Consider the following 17114-nt stretch of genomic DNA (forward strand, 5'->3'; position numbering starts at 1 on the left):
ACCCGTTTAAGCTTGTACAGTTTCCCTGGGCGGTTTTGAGGAAATTTGATGGATCGCAAAAAGAAATGGAGTTCATTCAACGATGTTGACGCGCGGATGTGCAAAGTTCCTGTAGATACGACCAAGAGTTTGTGTTTTCTTTTTCCAAACACCTATCTCTCGTTTTTAAAAAAAAAAAAACCCCTAAAAAAAGACACCTACAGCAGAACTGTGAACTTGTTCGTAAATTACAGCGGAAGCAATGCGCTTGTAGTTTCAGGTTAAGCGGGAGGTCAAGTCGGGCACAGCGCATGATGGCCTGGATGTGGAGAATGTTTAAACAAAAAAAAATCCCCGTTGCCATGACGAGACCCTGCCTGCCTGAAGCCTGGAACGTGTCCTTGTGCGTGGCATGTACCTGCGTATCCAGTATGCATTCACGCTTACACTCCTAAATCCAAGCCGGGTCAAAACGTTATGATTCATACGTTATAATAATTATTCTAAATTTGTGTTAATAAGAGGCGACAATCCCCAACGCGATTGTGTTCATTTAAGCGATTTCATTTTAAGCAATTAATAAAACAAAAAACCACATCCATACCAGATTTGTATTGACTTCTGAGTTTCCTGCACAAATGCATCTTAACGGGGGGGGGGGGAGGGGGGGTAGAGCCATTCCCTAAATTTTAAACACGTTAATTAATTATTGTGACACAAAAATTAATGGTGTTTTTTTTTCCTTTCCATTAATTAAGTGAAATTAGCCCAACATCTGAATGTGGCAGGGCCCCGTTGAAAACCATCTCGTGAGATTCAGCGATGCTTTTTCTGGGGGAATTAATTAAAAATTCTGTTAGTATTGTAATTAATATTACTTAACTTAAATGTGATAAAATTATTCACGTTATTTAATAATATATTCCTTCATTCTGCGACCGGGATTTGAACTCGCGACCTTCTTGTTGAGGGGCGAGCACTCTCACCGTTGTGCCACGCAAGCTACGACGTCAAACGCGAACAGTTCCGAGTACAGGCAGTCCTCGTTTAACGTGCGAGTCGTCATCGTAGTAGATGCGTTTTAAGCGTAAACTATTTACCCACGAATAACGTCATAACGATAAAGTTTGGCGAGATACGAGTGAGATGGCGGGACAAAACACCGTTACTGCATCATTCCGCGAACTCTATCGCTACCACCGCTCAGCGGCGCAGCTCAAGAAGGGAATTAATTCTAGATTTGAAGCTTTCGTGACTGCAAGGATTCATATTCTTAGGTTTTTTTCGGTAAAGTCACGTAGGTAAAAAAATTAAATTAATAAAAGTAAAATAAAAAAAATAGTTTACACAACAAAGGCTCATTCCTAACAGCGTGCTTCAGCCGCACCGAACCTCACAAAAACAATATTCAGGGTCTACCTTGGCTCCTCCCACCCTCAACCAGTATATATACAAATACTGTGTTCTTGGAATTTCTCTCACTTGATACAGCAAGCGTGCTGTGACGGTTCCACCTGAAGACGGAAGCTTGTGTTGCCTCCAAAAAGTCGTGATTTTTATTTTATTTTTATTTTACTTTGATTAATTTTCATTTTTTACCTACGTCACTTTACCGAAAAAAAACCAAGAATATCAAGAAGGGAAGTTCGTCGACCACTCAGAAACCGCGTTATAACAGGCACGTGTTCCGCATCATGACGGCGCGAGCGTTCCGCGTCATGCGAAGTGTTCCCGAAATGGAAGAACCGCGTCGTAGCGTAAACACAGCGCCGTGTCAACACCGCCGCGCGTTTAAGCGAGGACTCGTCGTACATTGAGCGTCTAATTTTATATCGCGTGTTTATTTCCCACCCGGGTGGATCAAGTTTTTAAGTTCGATTCCACACCACCTGCGAATACCCCGCAGCCTTCGTCAACACTTGCGTTGACCAGCGCGGTGAAGTATGGTCGTACGAATCTCATGACCGACGCGGCATCCAGCAGTGGATGGACGACGGCTGTGAATTATTATATTTTTAATTATCGTTCGATGTTTGTTTTATATATTTCCATGTATGAGATTATTGTTTAAGATCATGGTACACCACAAAGTCCGTAGCACTGACTTTCAAAACAAGCAATAAATTTCACATCCCGGAATACGTCCGTGCAAAAAAAAAATGTTTATAAAACCTTTATTCTAGATAAAAAATGTAATTTGAAAAAATGTAATAAAGTTTATGCAGTATCGTGAATGGATGAGTTGATATATTTTTACGTTCTAAAAATCTATACCTTTTCTTTTCCTCTTGATGATGACGATGATCCTGCCGATGGGCGTTCTCATGTTGACGATGAGAATGATGATGGGAATTGTGATGGTTGCGATGATGATGGGAATTGTGATGGTGTTGATGATGATGAAAATGATGTTGGTTGTGGTTCTCATTATAATGGTGGTAGTGCTGATGATCATGATGATGGTGATGATATGGATGATCGCTTGTGGCTGTATTGGCGTTAAGTGTCTGACATGGCCATTGTGAACCACCTCTTCGCATGAACACAGTTCACCCGGCTGAGTGGTCGATTGTACGATGTGAGTCATACATTCGAAACGCGGGGGCTATGGGAATTCCTCTGAGGCTGCTGAATTCACAACGAGAACACACACGTGCACGCACACACGCATGTACGAGCATACACGTACAAAAACACATACACACACGCAAACACACTGGTACACATGTACACATACACACGCGTACATACAGATACACTCGTACACACACGCGCGGACGCACACAGACACATGCATGCATTTACAAACATACGTTTGTATGCAAACAGGTACTTGCACATACACGCACAACACGCATTGCACATGTGCACAGAGACAGACACATGCAGACATGCATGCGCACACGCACACGCGCAAATTAGTAAAACGTGACATTTAAACTCTAAACAACTCATAGCTGACTTCCGTTAATTTAAAATGGTTCATAAATTATTCATACTTCATTAATTCTACTTTGACAGTGGCTGCAGTGCTACGCTCAGAACCATTTAATATTTAGCAATCTCACAATCTGACAATTTTAAATGGGTGTAAAAGGAAAAAGTTAAATTATCAATATTTAATCGTCATCATCATCATCACCCCCCCCCCAATCGTCATTACCATAATTCTTAGCATCATCACCATCAACCAGCATCATCACTAATACCAAGACTATCAAAACTACCACCAGCACCATCAACATCACCACAATCATCTCCATCATCATCACTACAACCATCTCCATCATCATCACTACAACCATCTCCATCATCATCACCACAACGCTCATCATCACTACAACCATCATCATCACCACAACCATTTCCATCATCATCACTACAACCATCTCCATCATCATGATCATCACTACAACCATCTCCATCATCACAACCATCATCATCATCATCATCACTACAACCATCTCCCATCATCACCACAATCCTCATCACTACAACCATCTCCCATCATCACCACAACCCTCATCACTACAACCATCTCCATCATCATCACCACAATCATCATCATCACCACAATCATCTCCATCATCACCACAACCATCTCCATCATCATCACTACAACCATCTCCCATCATCACCACAATCATCATCACTACAACCATCTCCCATCATCATCATCACAATCATCTCCATCATCATCATCATCACTACAACCATCTCCATCATCACCACCACAAGCATCTCCATCATCATCAACTTGGACCGCCGGATTCGTAGCACAGCGCGCTAACCGCTACACTACCACTTCCCCGCACCACCACCATCACCACCACCATCACCACCACCACCACCCTAGCGATGGCATCATCTTACCTGTGCCGTAGCGATGGGGGTGTCCGGCTTGCGGAGGATGGCGCTCCCCCGTTCCCCCAGCGCAGGCTTCACCATGCCGCCGTGGTGAAGTATGGAGCTGTCCTTGATAGTTCGGTACTCGCGCAAGCAGAGGACCATCACTGCTACACACGCGCACGCACAAAGACTACTACGTCTCGTGGCCACGACCACCACCACCACCACTACCCACTAAAGGCAAAGGTCCCCCGTGTAGCCTGCACAGACTGTCAGGGGCAAGTGCTGGTAAGCGAGCGCCGGTGAAGGAAGGCCGGAATGGTGCACGTGGGGAGGGCGGCGGGGAAGACTACTCTCGCCCGGCCGCCTTTGTCTCTCTAGCGCTGATGTTACTAAACCACAGCAGATGCTCATTCATCAGGCTGAATCGATCCAGGGGAGGCCCCCGTATAGCCTCTGCAGACTTATTGGGGCATCTATGAAGGCCGGCATGGTTCACGAGGGGGTGGGTGGCCAGCACCACGCCCGACCGCCTTTGTCTCCCCAATGGCGATGTTTACACACCGGCACCAGGCACTCAATTGAGGCTGAATCTACCTAGGGGTGGCCCATGACCAGTTCGGGTAATCATCACTCATGTGAACGGGAATCGAACTCGGGTGATCGGATTCGCACACAAAGACATTAATTCACTCACAATAGCTCTGACATGGTCATTAGGGTGCCACGGTGGCTATGAGATGTTAGCTACCTCGCCTGGTATGCAGGAGGTCGTGGGTTCAAACCCGACCCTGACGACTGCTGCATATTTGGAGTTTGCGTCTCTCTCTCTTCCATCATCATCACGGTGGCTAGGAGATGTTAACTACCTCGCCTGGTATGCAGGAGGTCGTGGGTTCAATCCCGACCCTGACGACTGCTGCATATTTGGAGTTTGCGTCTCTCTCTCCCATCATCATCACGGTGGCTAGGAGATGTTAACTACCTCGCCTGGTATGCAGGAGGTCGTGGGTTCAAACCCGACCCTGACGACTGCTGCATATTTGGAGTTTGCGTCTCTCTCTCCCATCATCATCACGGTGGCTAGGAGATGTTAACTACCTCGCCTGGTATGCAGGAGGTCGTGGGTTCAAACCCGACCCTGACGACTGCTGCATATTTGGAGTTTGCGTCTCTCTCTCTTTCATCATCATAACGGTGGCTAGGAGATGTTAGCTACCTCGCCTGGTATGCAGGAGGTCGTGGGTTCAATCCCGACCCTGACGACTGCTGCATATTTGGAGTTTGCGTCTCTCTCTCCCATCATCATCACGGTGGCTAGGAGATGTTAACTACCTCGCCTGGCATGCAGGAGGTCGTGGGTTCAATCCCGACCCTGACGTCTGCTGCTGGATATTTGGAGTTTGCGTCTCTCTCTCATCATCATCACGGTGGCTAGGAGATGTTAACTACCTCGCCTGGTATGCAGGAGGTCATGGGTTCAATCCCGACCCTGACGCCTGCTGCTGTATATTTGGAGTTTGCGTGTCTCTCTCTCTCTCATCATGATCACGGTGGCTAGGAGATGTTAACTACCTCGCCTGGTATGCAGGAGGTCATGGGTTCAATCCCGACCCTGACGCCTGCTGCTGTATATTTGGAGTTTGCGTGTCTCTCTCTCTCTCATCATGATCACGGTGGCTAGGAGATGTTAACTACCTCGCCTGGCATGCAGGAGGTCGTGGGTTCAATCCCGACCCTGACGTCTGCTGCTGTATATTTGGAGTTTGCGTCTTTTTCTCTCATCATCATCACGGTGGCTAGGAGATGTTAACTACATCGCCTGGTGTGCAGGAGGTCGTGGGTTCAATCCCGACCCTGACGACTGCTGCTGTATATTTGGAGTTTGCGTGTGTGTGTGTCTCTCTCTCCCCGTTAGTTGCGTATATTTTTTTCCCGGATCCTCCGGTTTCTCCCTCCGCATTTAGAATCAACATGCGTTCAGACTATTTGGCTGTTATGAATTTCGTTAGGCTATAATTTGTGGCCAGGTCGCTACTGAAACAAAGGAGCTATCCAGCTCAGTGGGCCTTACTTGGTAAAATTTTAAAAAATTTCGATTTAAAGCTTTCGCGACTGCAGGGATTCATCTTCTTGGTTCTTTCGGTAAAGTCACGTAGAAGGGAAATAATAAAATAATAAAAATAAAACATAATAAAATAATTCTCACATCTGAAGACGCTGTCTCCCCGACAGACCTGGTCTTCACCTGAGGACGGCTGCTTGCGTTGTGGCCGAAACGTCGTGAGAATTGTTTTATTATGTTTAATTTTTATTATTTCCCTTTTAAAAAATTGTTTCGTACTTTTTAGTTGATAATGAGCCCCTGGGAGAGAGGGCGACAAAGAGACACACCGCGGATTTCAATACTCAACCTCTTGACCTTAGCTCAGTGTCCCTAACCCAGGCAATTATGAAACCCCTTAGGCGACAATTAAAACAAAAATGTGCCTTTATACTTTTCGACATTTGGTGTTGTCGAACACCGGCGGTGAGAACAGGCCATGCAGGAGGTTGCCTCTCGTGTAAGGGCAATCGGTTTCAAAGACGATGCGTACATTTCATTACCTGCATATTTAGCCACAGGTACGTGTGGTTAATGTCGACTTGATGATGCCTTGCAATAGGTATCGATTCGGTGTTTGAAAATCTCACACCTTCCGTTTTATTTCCATGCAGGGTAAAGCCTATTCTCATTTGATACCGGTTAAAAAAACCCAAAAAAGCGTCCCATACACACATCCCAAAAACGTTTGCATTGCCTCACCAATCCAGAGGAGGAAGACTGTGACCGTGAGCACACCCTCACTCGCAAAGTAGTGAGCGTTGACTCCGACAACCAATCCAGTCTCTGGAACAAACACAAAAGAACCACCGTTTCGCCTTAACAGACTCGTTCGGAACAGTGCGTAAGCGAGTAGCAGCAGCAGCACATACGAAGGCCGGCACGGCACACGAAGCGGGCTGGGTGGGTAGCGGGCACGTCACGTGGGCAGTAGCAGCGCACCTCATCCGTGCGACGCCAGGGACGAGGTGACCGCCACCTCCTCGTCATCCTCCTCGCATGCACCATCCCAGCAATAACAACCACCACCACCACCACCACCACCACTTTCATCACCTACAACAGCAACAGCATCGCTCATCATCTCCACCCTTCGTCATTCGCACTACCACCACCACCACACACACATCCCAACATTAGCAACAACAACAACAACTACCACCACACACACACATCCCAACATTAACAACAACAACAACCACCACACACACACATCCCAACATTAACCACAACCACCACCACCACACACACACATCCCAACATTAACCACAACCACCACCACCACACACACACATCCCAACATTAACAACAACAACAAAGACAAAGATCCCCCGTATAGCCTGAACAGACTGTAGGGGCAAGTGCTGTTAGCGAGCACCTATGAAGGCCGGAACGGTACACAAGGGGGTGGGTGGCCAGCACCACGCCCGACCGCCTTTGTCTCCCTAGTGGCGATGTTTACACACCGCACCAGGTACTCATTTAAGGCTGAGTCGACCTAGGGGAGGCCCAGGACCGGTTCAGATAATCGTCACTGGTGTTAGCCGTGAGCGGGAATCGAACCTGGGTCGCCAGGTTCATAGCGCAGCGCGCTAACCGCTACACTACCGCTCCCCACAACAACAACAACAACCACCACCTCACACACATCCCAACATTAACCACAACCACCACCACCTCACACACACATCTCAACAATAACAACAACACACCACTAGCACCACCACCACTAACACTACCACCATCACCACCTCTTACACACATCCCAACAATAACCCCAACCACCACCACCTCTCACACACATCCCAACATTAACCACAACAACCACCACCACACACACACACACATCCCAACATCAACAACAACAACCACCACCACCTCCTCCCGCATACCCTGGTCACCCACCTCCTCCGTGCGACGAAAGCGACGTCGCCACAGACAGCGACGACGACGACGGTGACGAGGACGACGATGATGATGAAGATCGTGACGATGACGAGTTGTTGTTGTTGTCTCGCTGTTCGTCGCTGTCCCCCTCCGGGGGGGTGCTGAAGCGCAGGCCGGGGCTGGGCTCGCTGGCCGCCCCCCCGCGGCCCAGCGCCTGCACGGCCACCACGTAGTCACTGGCGCCCTCGAGGCCCCACAGGAGGCACGAGCGCGCAGTCGTGTTCACCTCGGTGATGAAGCGCTGGCGCGCACCCGGGCGCTTCTGCGGGAGGCACGCGGTGAGACGGTGACACGTGACACGGTGACATGGTGAGACAGTGACATGGCAAGGTGACACGGTGAGACGAAGTGACAGGGCGAGAGCCATGTGCAGGATGAAGCGCTGGCGCGCACCCGGGCGCTTCTGCGGGAGACACGCGCTGACACGTGACACGGTGACATGGTGAGACAGTGACACAGTGTCATGGCAAGGTGACACAGTGACACGGTGAGACGGTGACACGGTGAGACAGTGACATGGCAAGGTGACACGGTGAGACAGTGACATGGCAAGGTGACACGGTGAGACAGTGACATGGCAAGGGGACACGGTGACACAAGTGACATGGCAAGGTGACACAGTGACACAGTGACATGGCAAGGGGACACGGTGGCATGGTGACACAGTGACATGGCAAGGTGACACAGTGACATGGCAAGGTGACACGGTGACACGGTGACACGGTGAGACAGTGACATGGCAAGGTGACACGGTGACACGGCGGGCGACACGCGGCGACACTGATGTTCCTGCTGTTGTGGAGTGACTCATGCAGCCGGCTATGGCTGCAGAGTTTGGTAGTACATGTTGTTTATGTCGTTTATTGTGAACATTCGATCACAGTTCCTATGATCACTGTTTCATTGCTTTTATGGCTTTATTTTGGTGATTTTCGAAAAGTTTTTCGGGTTGGCCATGTTTGTTTGTTGTAGTACGAAGTTAGACTGATGGTCTTAATCTAAGTTGTCTTGTGGTTGTTGTTTGACTTGCATCCCACTGGGATTTTTGCACACAGCGTTGGTGTACGGTGCTTTTTCTGCAATATTTTGCTGTCTTTTCTTGGATTTTCTGTTTGCACTCAGTCACTTTAAGATGTTTTCTTGTTCATGTTTTTGTTTTTTGTTTGTCGCGGTTGCACCCGATTCAAGAGCCGAATGGCTCACAGGGCTATATACCTAATACATGAACTTGAACTTGACACGGTGACACGGCCACATGGCGACACGGAGACACAGAGAGAGCCAGGCGTAATATACTTGATCTATTTTACGCATTTATTTATTTATGCATTTATTTTACGTTTTCATGGTTCAGTGATTTCTTTGCACTCCTATTGTGTTTTTTGTACCCGTTTGTTGATGTAACTTTCTCACCCCCCCCCCCCCCCCCCCCATACTGGACACGTGTGAAAATCCATGGCTCATTGGATTTCTCGAGGGAAAAATAAAGATGCTGTGGGCCATGCGGCTCATTATGTGATCTGGACCACTGCAATTACCTGCTTTGTTTCAGTTTCATTAATTAGGTATAGCCCTGTGAGCCATTCGGCTCTTAAATCGGGTGCAACCGCAACAAACAAAAAACTAAAACGTGAACAAGAAAACATCTTAAAGTGACTATGCGCAAACAGAAAAATCCAGGAAAAAACTGCAAAGTCTTGCATAAAAAGCACCGTAAACCAACGCTGTTTGCAAAAATCCCAGTGGGATGAAAGTCAAACAACAACCACAAAACAACTTAGATTAAAGCCATTAGTTTAACTCCGCACTACAACAAACAAACATGGCCATACCAAAAAACTTTTCGAAATCACCAAAATAAATCCATACGCAATGTAACACTGATCATAGGAACTGTGACCGAAATTTCACAATAAACGACATAAACAACACGTACCACCACCAAACCCTGTAGCCATAGCTGGCTGCATGAGTCACTGCCCTATTGCCAGAGGTCGCAAACGGGTTTTGATTCCTTACCCGTACCGGTACCCGGCCGCAACAGGGTCGCAAACGGGTACCCGTACCCTACCCGATACCCGGCTACCTGTACTCGGCCGGGTATCGGGTAGGGTACGGGTACCCGATTGCGACCTCTGGGATGAAGCCATGTTGCAGGCGCGGGTGGGTTGATTCTAGGAACTTGAATTGTGAGAAGAGACAAGACGTTGGGAAATGAGTGACAAACAGTTACTCACCAGTGACTCACGGCCTACCCGTACCCGTACCCGGCCGCACCAGGGTCGCAAAACGGCTACCCGTACCCGGCCGGGTACGGGTAGCCGGGTATCGGGTAGGGTACGGGTATCGGGTACCCGGTTGCGACCTCTGCCCTATTGCCCTCCAACAAATTCGAAACGCTTCTTCTGCGCGAGTAATCTTCAAGCTCCCCCCCCTTCATTCTCACTACTTCGCCTCTCCTCATTCGACTCCACAGGCTTCCCGTTCGCTGCTCCGCTGTCTTTTCAAAAGCCTGACGCCGGTCTTCGATGTGATCAGTTTGTTTGTCAATCCCACCGCAACTCCGATTAGCACGGTCGGCTACGTACGGTGCAAGAGAAGTCCAGCGTACATATGTAGGGGAAACAACATGCACGACATGCATCAATCTATCCGTGGCCTTGCAATGAACGAGTGAATGGAGGGTGGATTGTTGGTGAGACGGAGGGATGAGTGTGAGGATGGAGAGAGGCAGGGCGGGAGGGAAGGACGAGTGAGCGGTTTGATGGGCTGGCGTGGGGGTGAGCGGGTGAGGGGGTGAGCGGGTGAGGGGGTGAGCGGGTGAGGGGGTGAGCGGGTGAGGGGGTGAGCGGGTGAGGGGGTGAGCGGGCGAGGGGGTGAGCGGGCGTGGGGGTGAGTGATGAGCGGGTGAGAGGGTGAGGGGGTGAGCGGGTGAGAGGGTGAGCGGAGGGTGAGGCGGGTGAGCGGAGGTGCGGGGTGTGGTTGTGAGGGGTGTGAGCGGCGTGAGAGGGTGAGCGGCGGTGAGCGGGTGAGAGGGTGAGCGGCTGAGCGGCCGAGGGGTGAGCGGGCGCAGCGGCGAGGGAGCGCGGGGGTGAGCAGGTGAGAGGGTGAGGGGGTGAGGGGGTGAGCGGGTGAGCGCGGTGAGCGGGCGATCGGGGCGAGAGGGTTGAGTGGGTGAGCGGGTGCGGGGGTGAGCGGTGTGAGGGGGTGAGAGGTGAGCGGGGTGATGAGGGGGTGAGCGGTTGTGGTGAGGGGGTTGTGAGGGTGTGAGGGGTGAGCGGTAGTGAGCGGGTGAGAGGGTGAGCGGTTTGAGTGAGAGCGGTGTGAGGGGTGCTGAGCGGGTTGAGGGGGTGACGCGGGTGAGGGGTGGTTGAGAGGGGTGAGGGGTGGATTGAGCGGGTGACGGGGGTGAGCGGGGTGAGCGGCGTGAGAGGGTGAGCGGGTGAGCGGGTGAGAGGGTGAGGCGGAGTGAGCGGATAGTGAGCGGTGGTGAGGGGGGTGAGCGACTGAGCGGTTGAGCGGGTTGTGAGCGGTGGTGAGCGGTGTGAGCGGGTGAGCGGGCGAGGGGGTGAGCGGGTCCGAGAGGGTGAGCAGGTGTGAGCGGGTGAGGGGGTGAGGGGGTGAGGGGGTTTGAGAGGGTGAGAGGGGTGAAGGGGGGTGAGGGGCGTGAGCGGCGTGTGAGGAATGCGGGTAGGTGAGCGGGGTGATGAGGGTGAGGAGGGGTGAGCGGGTGAGCGGGTGAGAGGGTGTGAGAGGCCTGTGACGGGTGAGCGGTGTGAGAGGTGACTGAGAGGTGTGAGAGGGTGAGAGAGTGAGCGGCGTGAGCGGGTGAGGGGGTGAGCGCCACTGAGCGGTTGCGGGGTGAGCGGGGGGTGACAGGGTGAGGGGGTGAGCGGGTGAGGGGGGTGAGCGGAGATGAGAGGGTGAGGGTGCTGGCTGAGGGGTGCGGGGGTGAGCGGGTGACGGGTGAGGCGGGTGAGGGGTGAGGGTGTGAGGGGTGAGGGTTGAGCGGGTGAGCGGGTGAGAGCGTGGGTGAGAGGTGGTGAGCGGGTGGGGTGAGGGGGTGAGTGGGGTTGAGGAGGGGTGAGCGGGTGAGCGGGTGAGAGGGTGAGCGGGTGAGGGGGTGAGCGGGTGAGGGGGTGAGCGGGTGAGAGGGTGAGCGGGTGAGCGGGTGAGCGGGTGAGAGGGTGAGCGGGTGAGGGGGTGAGCGGGTGAGGGGGTGAGCGGGTGAGGGGGTGAGGGGGTGAGCGGGTGAGAGGGTGAGGGGGTGAGCGGGTGAGCGGGTGAGCGGGTGAGAGGGTGAGCGGGTGAACGGGTGAGAGGGTGAGCGGGTGAGCGGGTGAGCGGGTGAGGGGGTGAGCGGGTGAAAGGGTGAGCGGGTGAGCGGGTGAGGGGTTGAGCGGGTGAGCGGGTGAGGGGGTGAGCGGGTGATGGGGTGAGGGGGTGAGCGGGTGAGGGGGTGAGCGGGTGAGAGGGCGAGCGGGCGAGCGGGCGAGCGGGCGAGGGGGCGAGGGGGCGAGAGGGCGAGAGGGCGAGAGGGCGAGAGGGCGAGGGGGTGAGCGGGTGAGGGGGTGAGAGGGTGAGCGGGTGAGAGGGTGAGCGGGTGAGGGGGTGAGTGGGTGAGCGGGTGAGCGGGTGAGCGGGTGAGAGGGCGAGAGGGCGAGGGGGCGAGCGGGCGAGAGGGTGAGCGGGTGAGCGGGTTAGGGGGTGAGCGGGTGAGCGGGTGAGCGGGTAAGGGGGTGAGCGGGTGAGCGGGCGAGCGGGCGAGCGGCTGAGCGGCTGAGCGGGTGAGGGGGCGAGCGGGTGAGAGGGTGAGCGGGCGAGCGGGTGAGCAGCTTAGCGGCTGAGCGGGTGAGCGGGCGAGCGGCTGAGCGGGCGAGCGGGCGAGCGGGCGAGCGGGCGAGCGGGCGAGCGGCTGAGCGGGTGAGAGGGTGAGCCGAGGGGAGGGGTCACACCTGCTGCTTCACGGTGAAGCCGATGACAGCGTCGGAGTCGGGCAGCTGCCAGGAAACCCGCGCCATGGTGGGGCCCAGCAGGGCCACGCTCACGTTCGCCGGAGGAGAGGGCACGCCGATTCCATCTGTTCACCCCAATCAGGATCGCCGCCACATATCTTCACCCGATACAGAACACTCGTCCGACACATGTAGGAATGTCCAGGGCAGTAAACGATGATTGCGCGATAACCTTTTGAACTGAGAAACAAAAAGAAGCCGTCTTCTTGGTTCTTTCGGTAAAGTCACGTAGAAGGGATGTAATAACATAATTAAACATAATAAAATAATTGTCACGACGTTTCGGGCCACAACGCAAGCAGCCGTCCTCAGTCGCCTAATAAAATAATAAAACATAATAAAATAATTCTCACGACATTTCCGCCACAACGCAAGCAGCCGTCCTCAGGCGACTGAGGACGGCTGCTTGCGTTGTGGCCGAAACGTCGTGAGAATTATTATGTTTTATTTTTATTATTTTATTATTTCCCTTCTACGTGACTTTACCGAAATAAACAAGAAGATGAATCCCTGCAGTCACGAAAGCTTTAAATCGAAATTTTATTATGTTTTATTTTTATTATTTTATTTTATTGTTTTATTTTATTATTTTATTACTTCCCTTCTACGTGACTTTACCGAAAGAACCAAGAAGATGAATCCCTGCAGTCACGAAAGCTTTAAATCGAAAAAGAAGCTGCCACATCTGTGGGGTGTGATAGCGGTCCCACCCAGAAGTCGCCGGTTCAACCCCTTTCTCAGCCACGTGACAGTTGAAACGATTGGGGTTTATATTTTGACGTAAGCAAAAAAAAACCTGTCTCTGGCTAAATACAGCAGCAGTGTAATTGTGTCGAGTGTCGTTGGTGGTGTAAGCCACTGGTCTCAAACATTAGCTGGCTACTGCCAGTTCCTATGATCACTGTTTCATTGCTTTCATGGCTTTATTTTGGTGATTTCGAAAAGTGTATTGGTTTAGCCATGTTTGTTTGTTGTAGTACAGAGTTAGATTGATGGCCTTAATCTAAGTTGTCTTGTGGTTGTTGTTGGTTGTTTGACTTGCATCCCACTGGGATTTTTGCACACAGCGTTGGTGTACGGTGATTTTTTTCCTGCAATATTTTGCTGTCTTTTCTTGGATTTTCTGTTTGCACTCAGTCACATATTCACTGTAAGATGTTTTTTGTTCGTGTTTTTTGTCGGTTGCGGTTGCACCCGATTCAAGAGCCGAATGGCTCACAGGGCCATACCTAATACATGAACTTGAACTTGAACCCCCCTTTTTACATGCTTTTATTTACACGCTTTTATTTAACTCACTCTGTCTGTTTTCATATGCTCAAATATTGAAACTCAATTTTAACCCACTTCCCAATGTGGTATCGACTGCGAACTTGGTATACTTATATCATACTGATGACGATACTATATTCTATCATAAAAAAATGAAAAACATATATTTTAAAACATTCTTTTTTATATGTTATTTTCGGCTTGGGTGTATTTGTCCACGCTCAACTGACGTTGTCTGTAAATCACCACGGCCCCTTACGTGATGGCAAGCTTCGGGGCCACTTCCTGGAGTCGTGGAGTTCTTCCATTACTAGTACAGTACATTTAATTAAAGCGTGTTTTTAAAAAAGTTTTTAAAAATATTACTTATTGAATTTTGTTATCATCATGTTACTACCCCCCTCCCTTGTCTGACCGAACATGGTTCTGAGAAATACGTGCGTAGTGTAATAGTGCCGTCTGTTGTCCAGTAGCGGCAACTGCGGTGGACAAACAGCACACGCGCCGGTGATCACTGACGCGGCTGTGTGTGCGGCAGGGCGGAGGAACTGGGGCAAGGGTCACAGAGACAAGTTTTCAAGTTTCAAGTTTCATTTATTAGGTATAGCCCTGGTGAGCAGAGGTCGCAACCGGGTACTCGATACCTGTACCCTACCCGATACCGGGCTACCCGTACTCGGCCGGGTACGGGTACCCGTTTGCGACCCTGGTTCGGCCGGGTACGGGTACGGGTAGGCCGTGAGTCACTGGTGAGTAACCGTTTGTCACTCATTTCGGGTCGGGTACGGGTAGGGAACAGGTACCCGTACCCGGCCGGGTACAGGTACGGGTCGCCATTTGCGACCCTGGTGCGGCCGGGTACAGGTACGGGTAAGAAATCAAAACCCGTTTGCAACCTCTGCTGGTGAGCCATGCGGCTCTTGAGTCGGGTGCAACCGCAACAAACAAAATATGAACAGAGAACATCTTAAAGCGATGACGTGCAACAGAGACATCCTGGATAAACCAGCAAAGTCTTCCAGAAAAAAAGCCCACCGTATGACAACGCTGTGTGCAAAAATCCCAGTGTGATGCAAGTCAAACAATAACAACCATAAGACATTATTGTTTTTTTCGGTAAAGTCACGTAGAAGGGAAATAATGAAAATCAAACAATATTATTCCCTTCTACGTGACTTTACCGAAAGAACCAATAATATGAATCCCTGCAGTCCCAAAAGCTTTTAATCGAAATGTAACCATAAGCCAATTTCGATTAAAGTTATCAGGCCAACTCCACGCTTCCACAAGAAAATGGCTTAAGCATGTTTTCGAAATCACCAAAATAAAGCTATAAAATACAATGTGACAACAGTCATCAGAGACCCCCCCCCCCTGGAAGCCCCTGGAACCCGCTCGTGGGTTCGAGAAGGGAGGGTGGAGCCAGGTCGCGCGCCGAGTAGGATAGAAGGATCCATAATGGAGGTTTTTTTTGGGTTGGATCGCGTAAATATATAAGATCAAAGGGCTCGCATAATGTACGTTGACTCAGTAATCCCTCCCTCCCCCCCACTTTGCGCAAGAGCACAGAAGCGTGGTCACCACATCTACGCCTCTATATAAGGAACGAAACAGGTGGACTTCTCCACAAATCTGGCTGTCGCCTGATGAAGCTGGTTGTAATTACTGGCGAAACGTCGTGCTCGGATTGTAAATGTTGTGGCTTGGCTCTCCAACACACAACCGGTGCGCTGTACTAGTATACTACACTATACACTACTATACACTACACTATACACTACTATACACTACACTATACACCACACTATACACTACTATACACTACACTATACACTACACTATACACTACAACACTACACTATACACTACACTATACACTACACTATACACTACTATACACTACACTATACACTACACTATACACTACACTATACACTACTATACACTACACTATACACTACACTATACACTACACTATACACTAGTGCTGTACTAGTGACGAATTGGCCACGTTCTGTTGACGTGACAACCCTTACAAGTTGGCTATGTCGGGTGGTGGCGGGTTTTACCGACACATTTATATATTTACGCGATCAAACCCAAAAAACCCGCTCTATTATGGATGATATTGGTCGCGAAAGCCTCCTGCGTGTTAAACTGCGTAACCGATTGTCGAAACGGTTACCGTTGAACCCGGCGGCACGAGTTCGACTCCCGCTCACGGCCAACACCGGGGGATTTTGATCTGAACCGGTCCTGGGCCTCCCCGAGGTCAACTCAGCCTCAAATGAGTACAGTGCCTGGTGCGGTGTGTTAACATCACCACTGGGGAGACAAAGGCGGCCGGGCGTGGTGCTGACCACCCAACCACGTCGTTTGTCTTCATCGGAGCTCGCAAACAGCACTTGTCCCAAGTCTGTTGAGGCTATATGGGGGATCTTTGTCCTTGCCTTGTGCACGTGGAGTGGTGGCGTCGTGGTTTGCGCACCGACTCGAGAGTTCGATCCCCGTTGAACATCAACAACAAGTGACAGTGCACACCGAACACCGAATCTGGGCTTCCTCTAGGTTCACTCGGCCCTAAAACAATCGTCCCCTGGTGCGGGTATATAAAAACATCGCCATTTGGGGAGCGTTACCCACACCACGCGTTTGCAAGGTGCTATTCGCCGACAGCACTTGTCCCAAAGACCCTGTCAAGGCTATACTCGGGGGGTGGGGACCTTTGTCTTTGTGTTGTTACCTGTGGCTGCTGGCGCCGTGAGAGCGAAGAGCATGATGAGCCACGTGGAGTACGACTCCTGCTGCGACATTGCGTCGGATCGCAGATCCAAACGTCTCCACTGAGTCCACTCGGTCAGAGCTGGGGCACCCGTCACGGCGTGGATCGTGAATCCTGTTGGGGGTGGTGTGGGGTGTGTGTGTGTGGGGTGTGAGTGGGGGTTGTG

At 50.9% G+C, this 17114-nt stretch overlaps 1 protein-coding gene across 1 annotated transcript; it reads right to left on the reverse strand.

The window, feature by feature from the left end:
• Window positions 1-1961: 1961 nt before the first annotated feature.
• On the reverse strand, window positions 1962-17069 carry LOC133356982 (fibronectin type III domain-containing protein 4-like). Its single transcript, XM_061574719.1, has 6 exons — window positions 16910-17069; window positions 12835-12959; window positions 7838-8141; window positions 6635-6718; window positions 3853-3995; window positions 1962-2607 (listed from the first exon to the last, which is right to left on the reverse strand). Exons 1-6 carry the CDS (start codon window positions 16977-16979, stop codon window positions 2563-2565), a joined length of 771 nt encoding a protein of 256 aa, XP_061430703.1. The 5' UTR covers window positions 16980-17069; the 3' UTR covers window positions 1962-2562.
• Between the last annotated feature and the right edge of the window lie 45 nt (window positions 17070-17114).

The sequence above is a fragment of the Lethenteron reissneri genome, chromosome 56 (genome assembly GCF_015708825.2).
Source record: "Lethenteron reissneri isolate LAM-NWPU_2019-01 chromosome 56, ASM1570882v1, whole genome shotgun sequence".
Classification (NCBI taxonomy): domain Eukaryota; kingdom Metazoa; phylum Chordata; class Hyperoartia; order Petromyzontiformes; family Petromyzontidae; genus Lethenteron; species Lethenteron reissneri.

Bases quoted from the DNA above. Each gene is read 5' to 3' on its own strand.
- LOC133356982 (XM_061574719.1), bottom strand. From the start codon at position 16,979: ATGTCGCAGCAGGAGTCGTACTCCACGTGGCTCATCATGCTCTTCGCT. The intron at 8,142-12,834 runs GTGTGACCCCTC...TGCCTCCCGCAG, and splicing joins GCTTCACCGTGAAGCAGCAG to AAGCGCCCGGGTGCGCGCCA. The intron at 2,608-3,852 runs GTAAGATGATGC...TTGTGAATTCAG, and splicing joins CCCCCATCGCTACGGCACAG to CAGCCTCAGAGGAATTCCCA.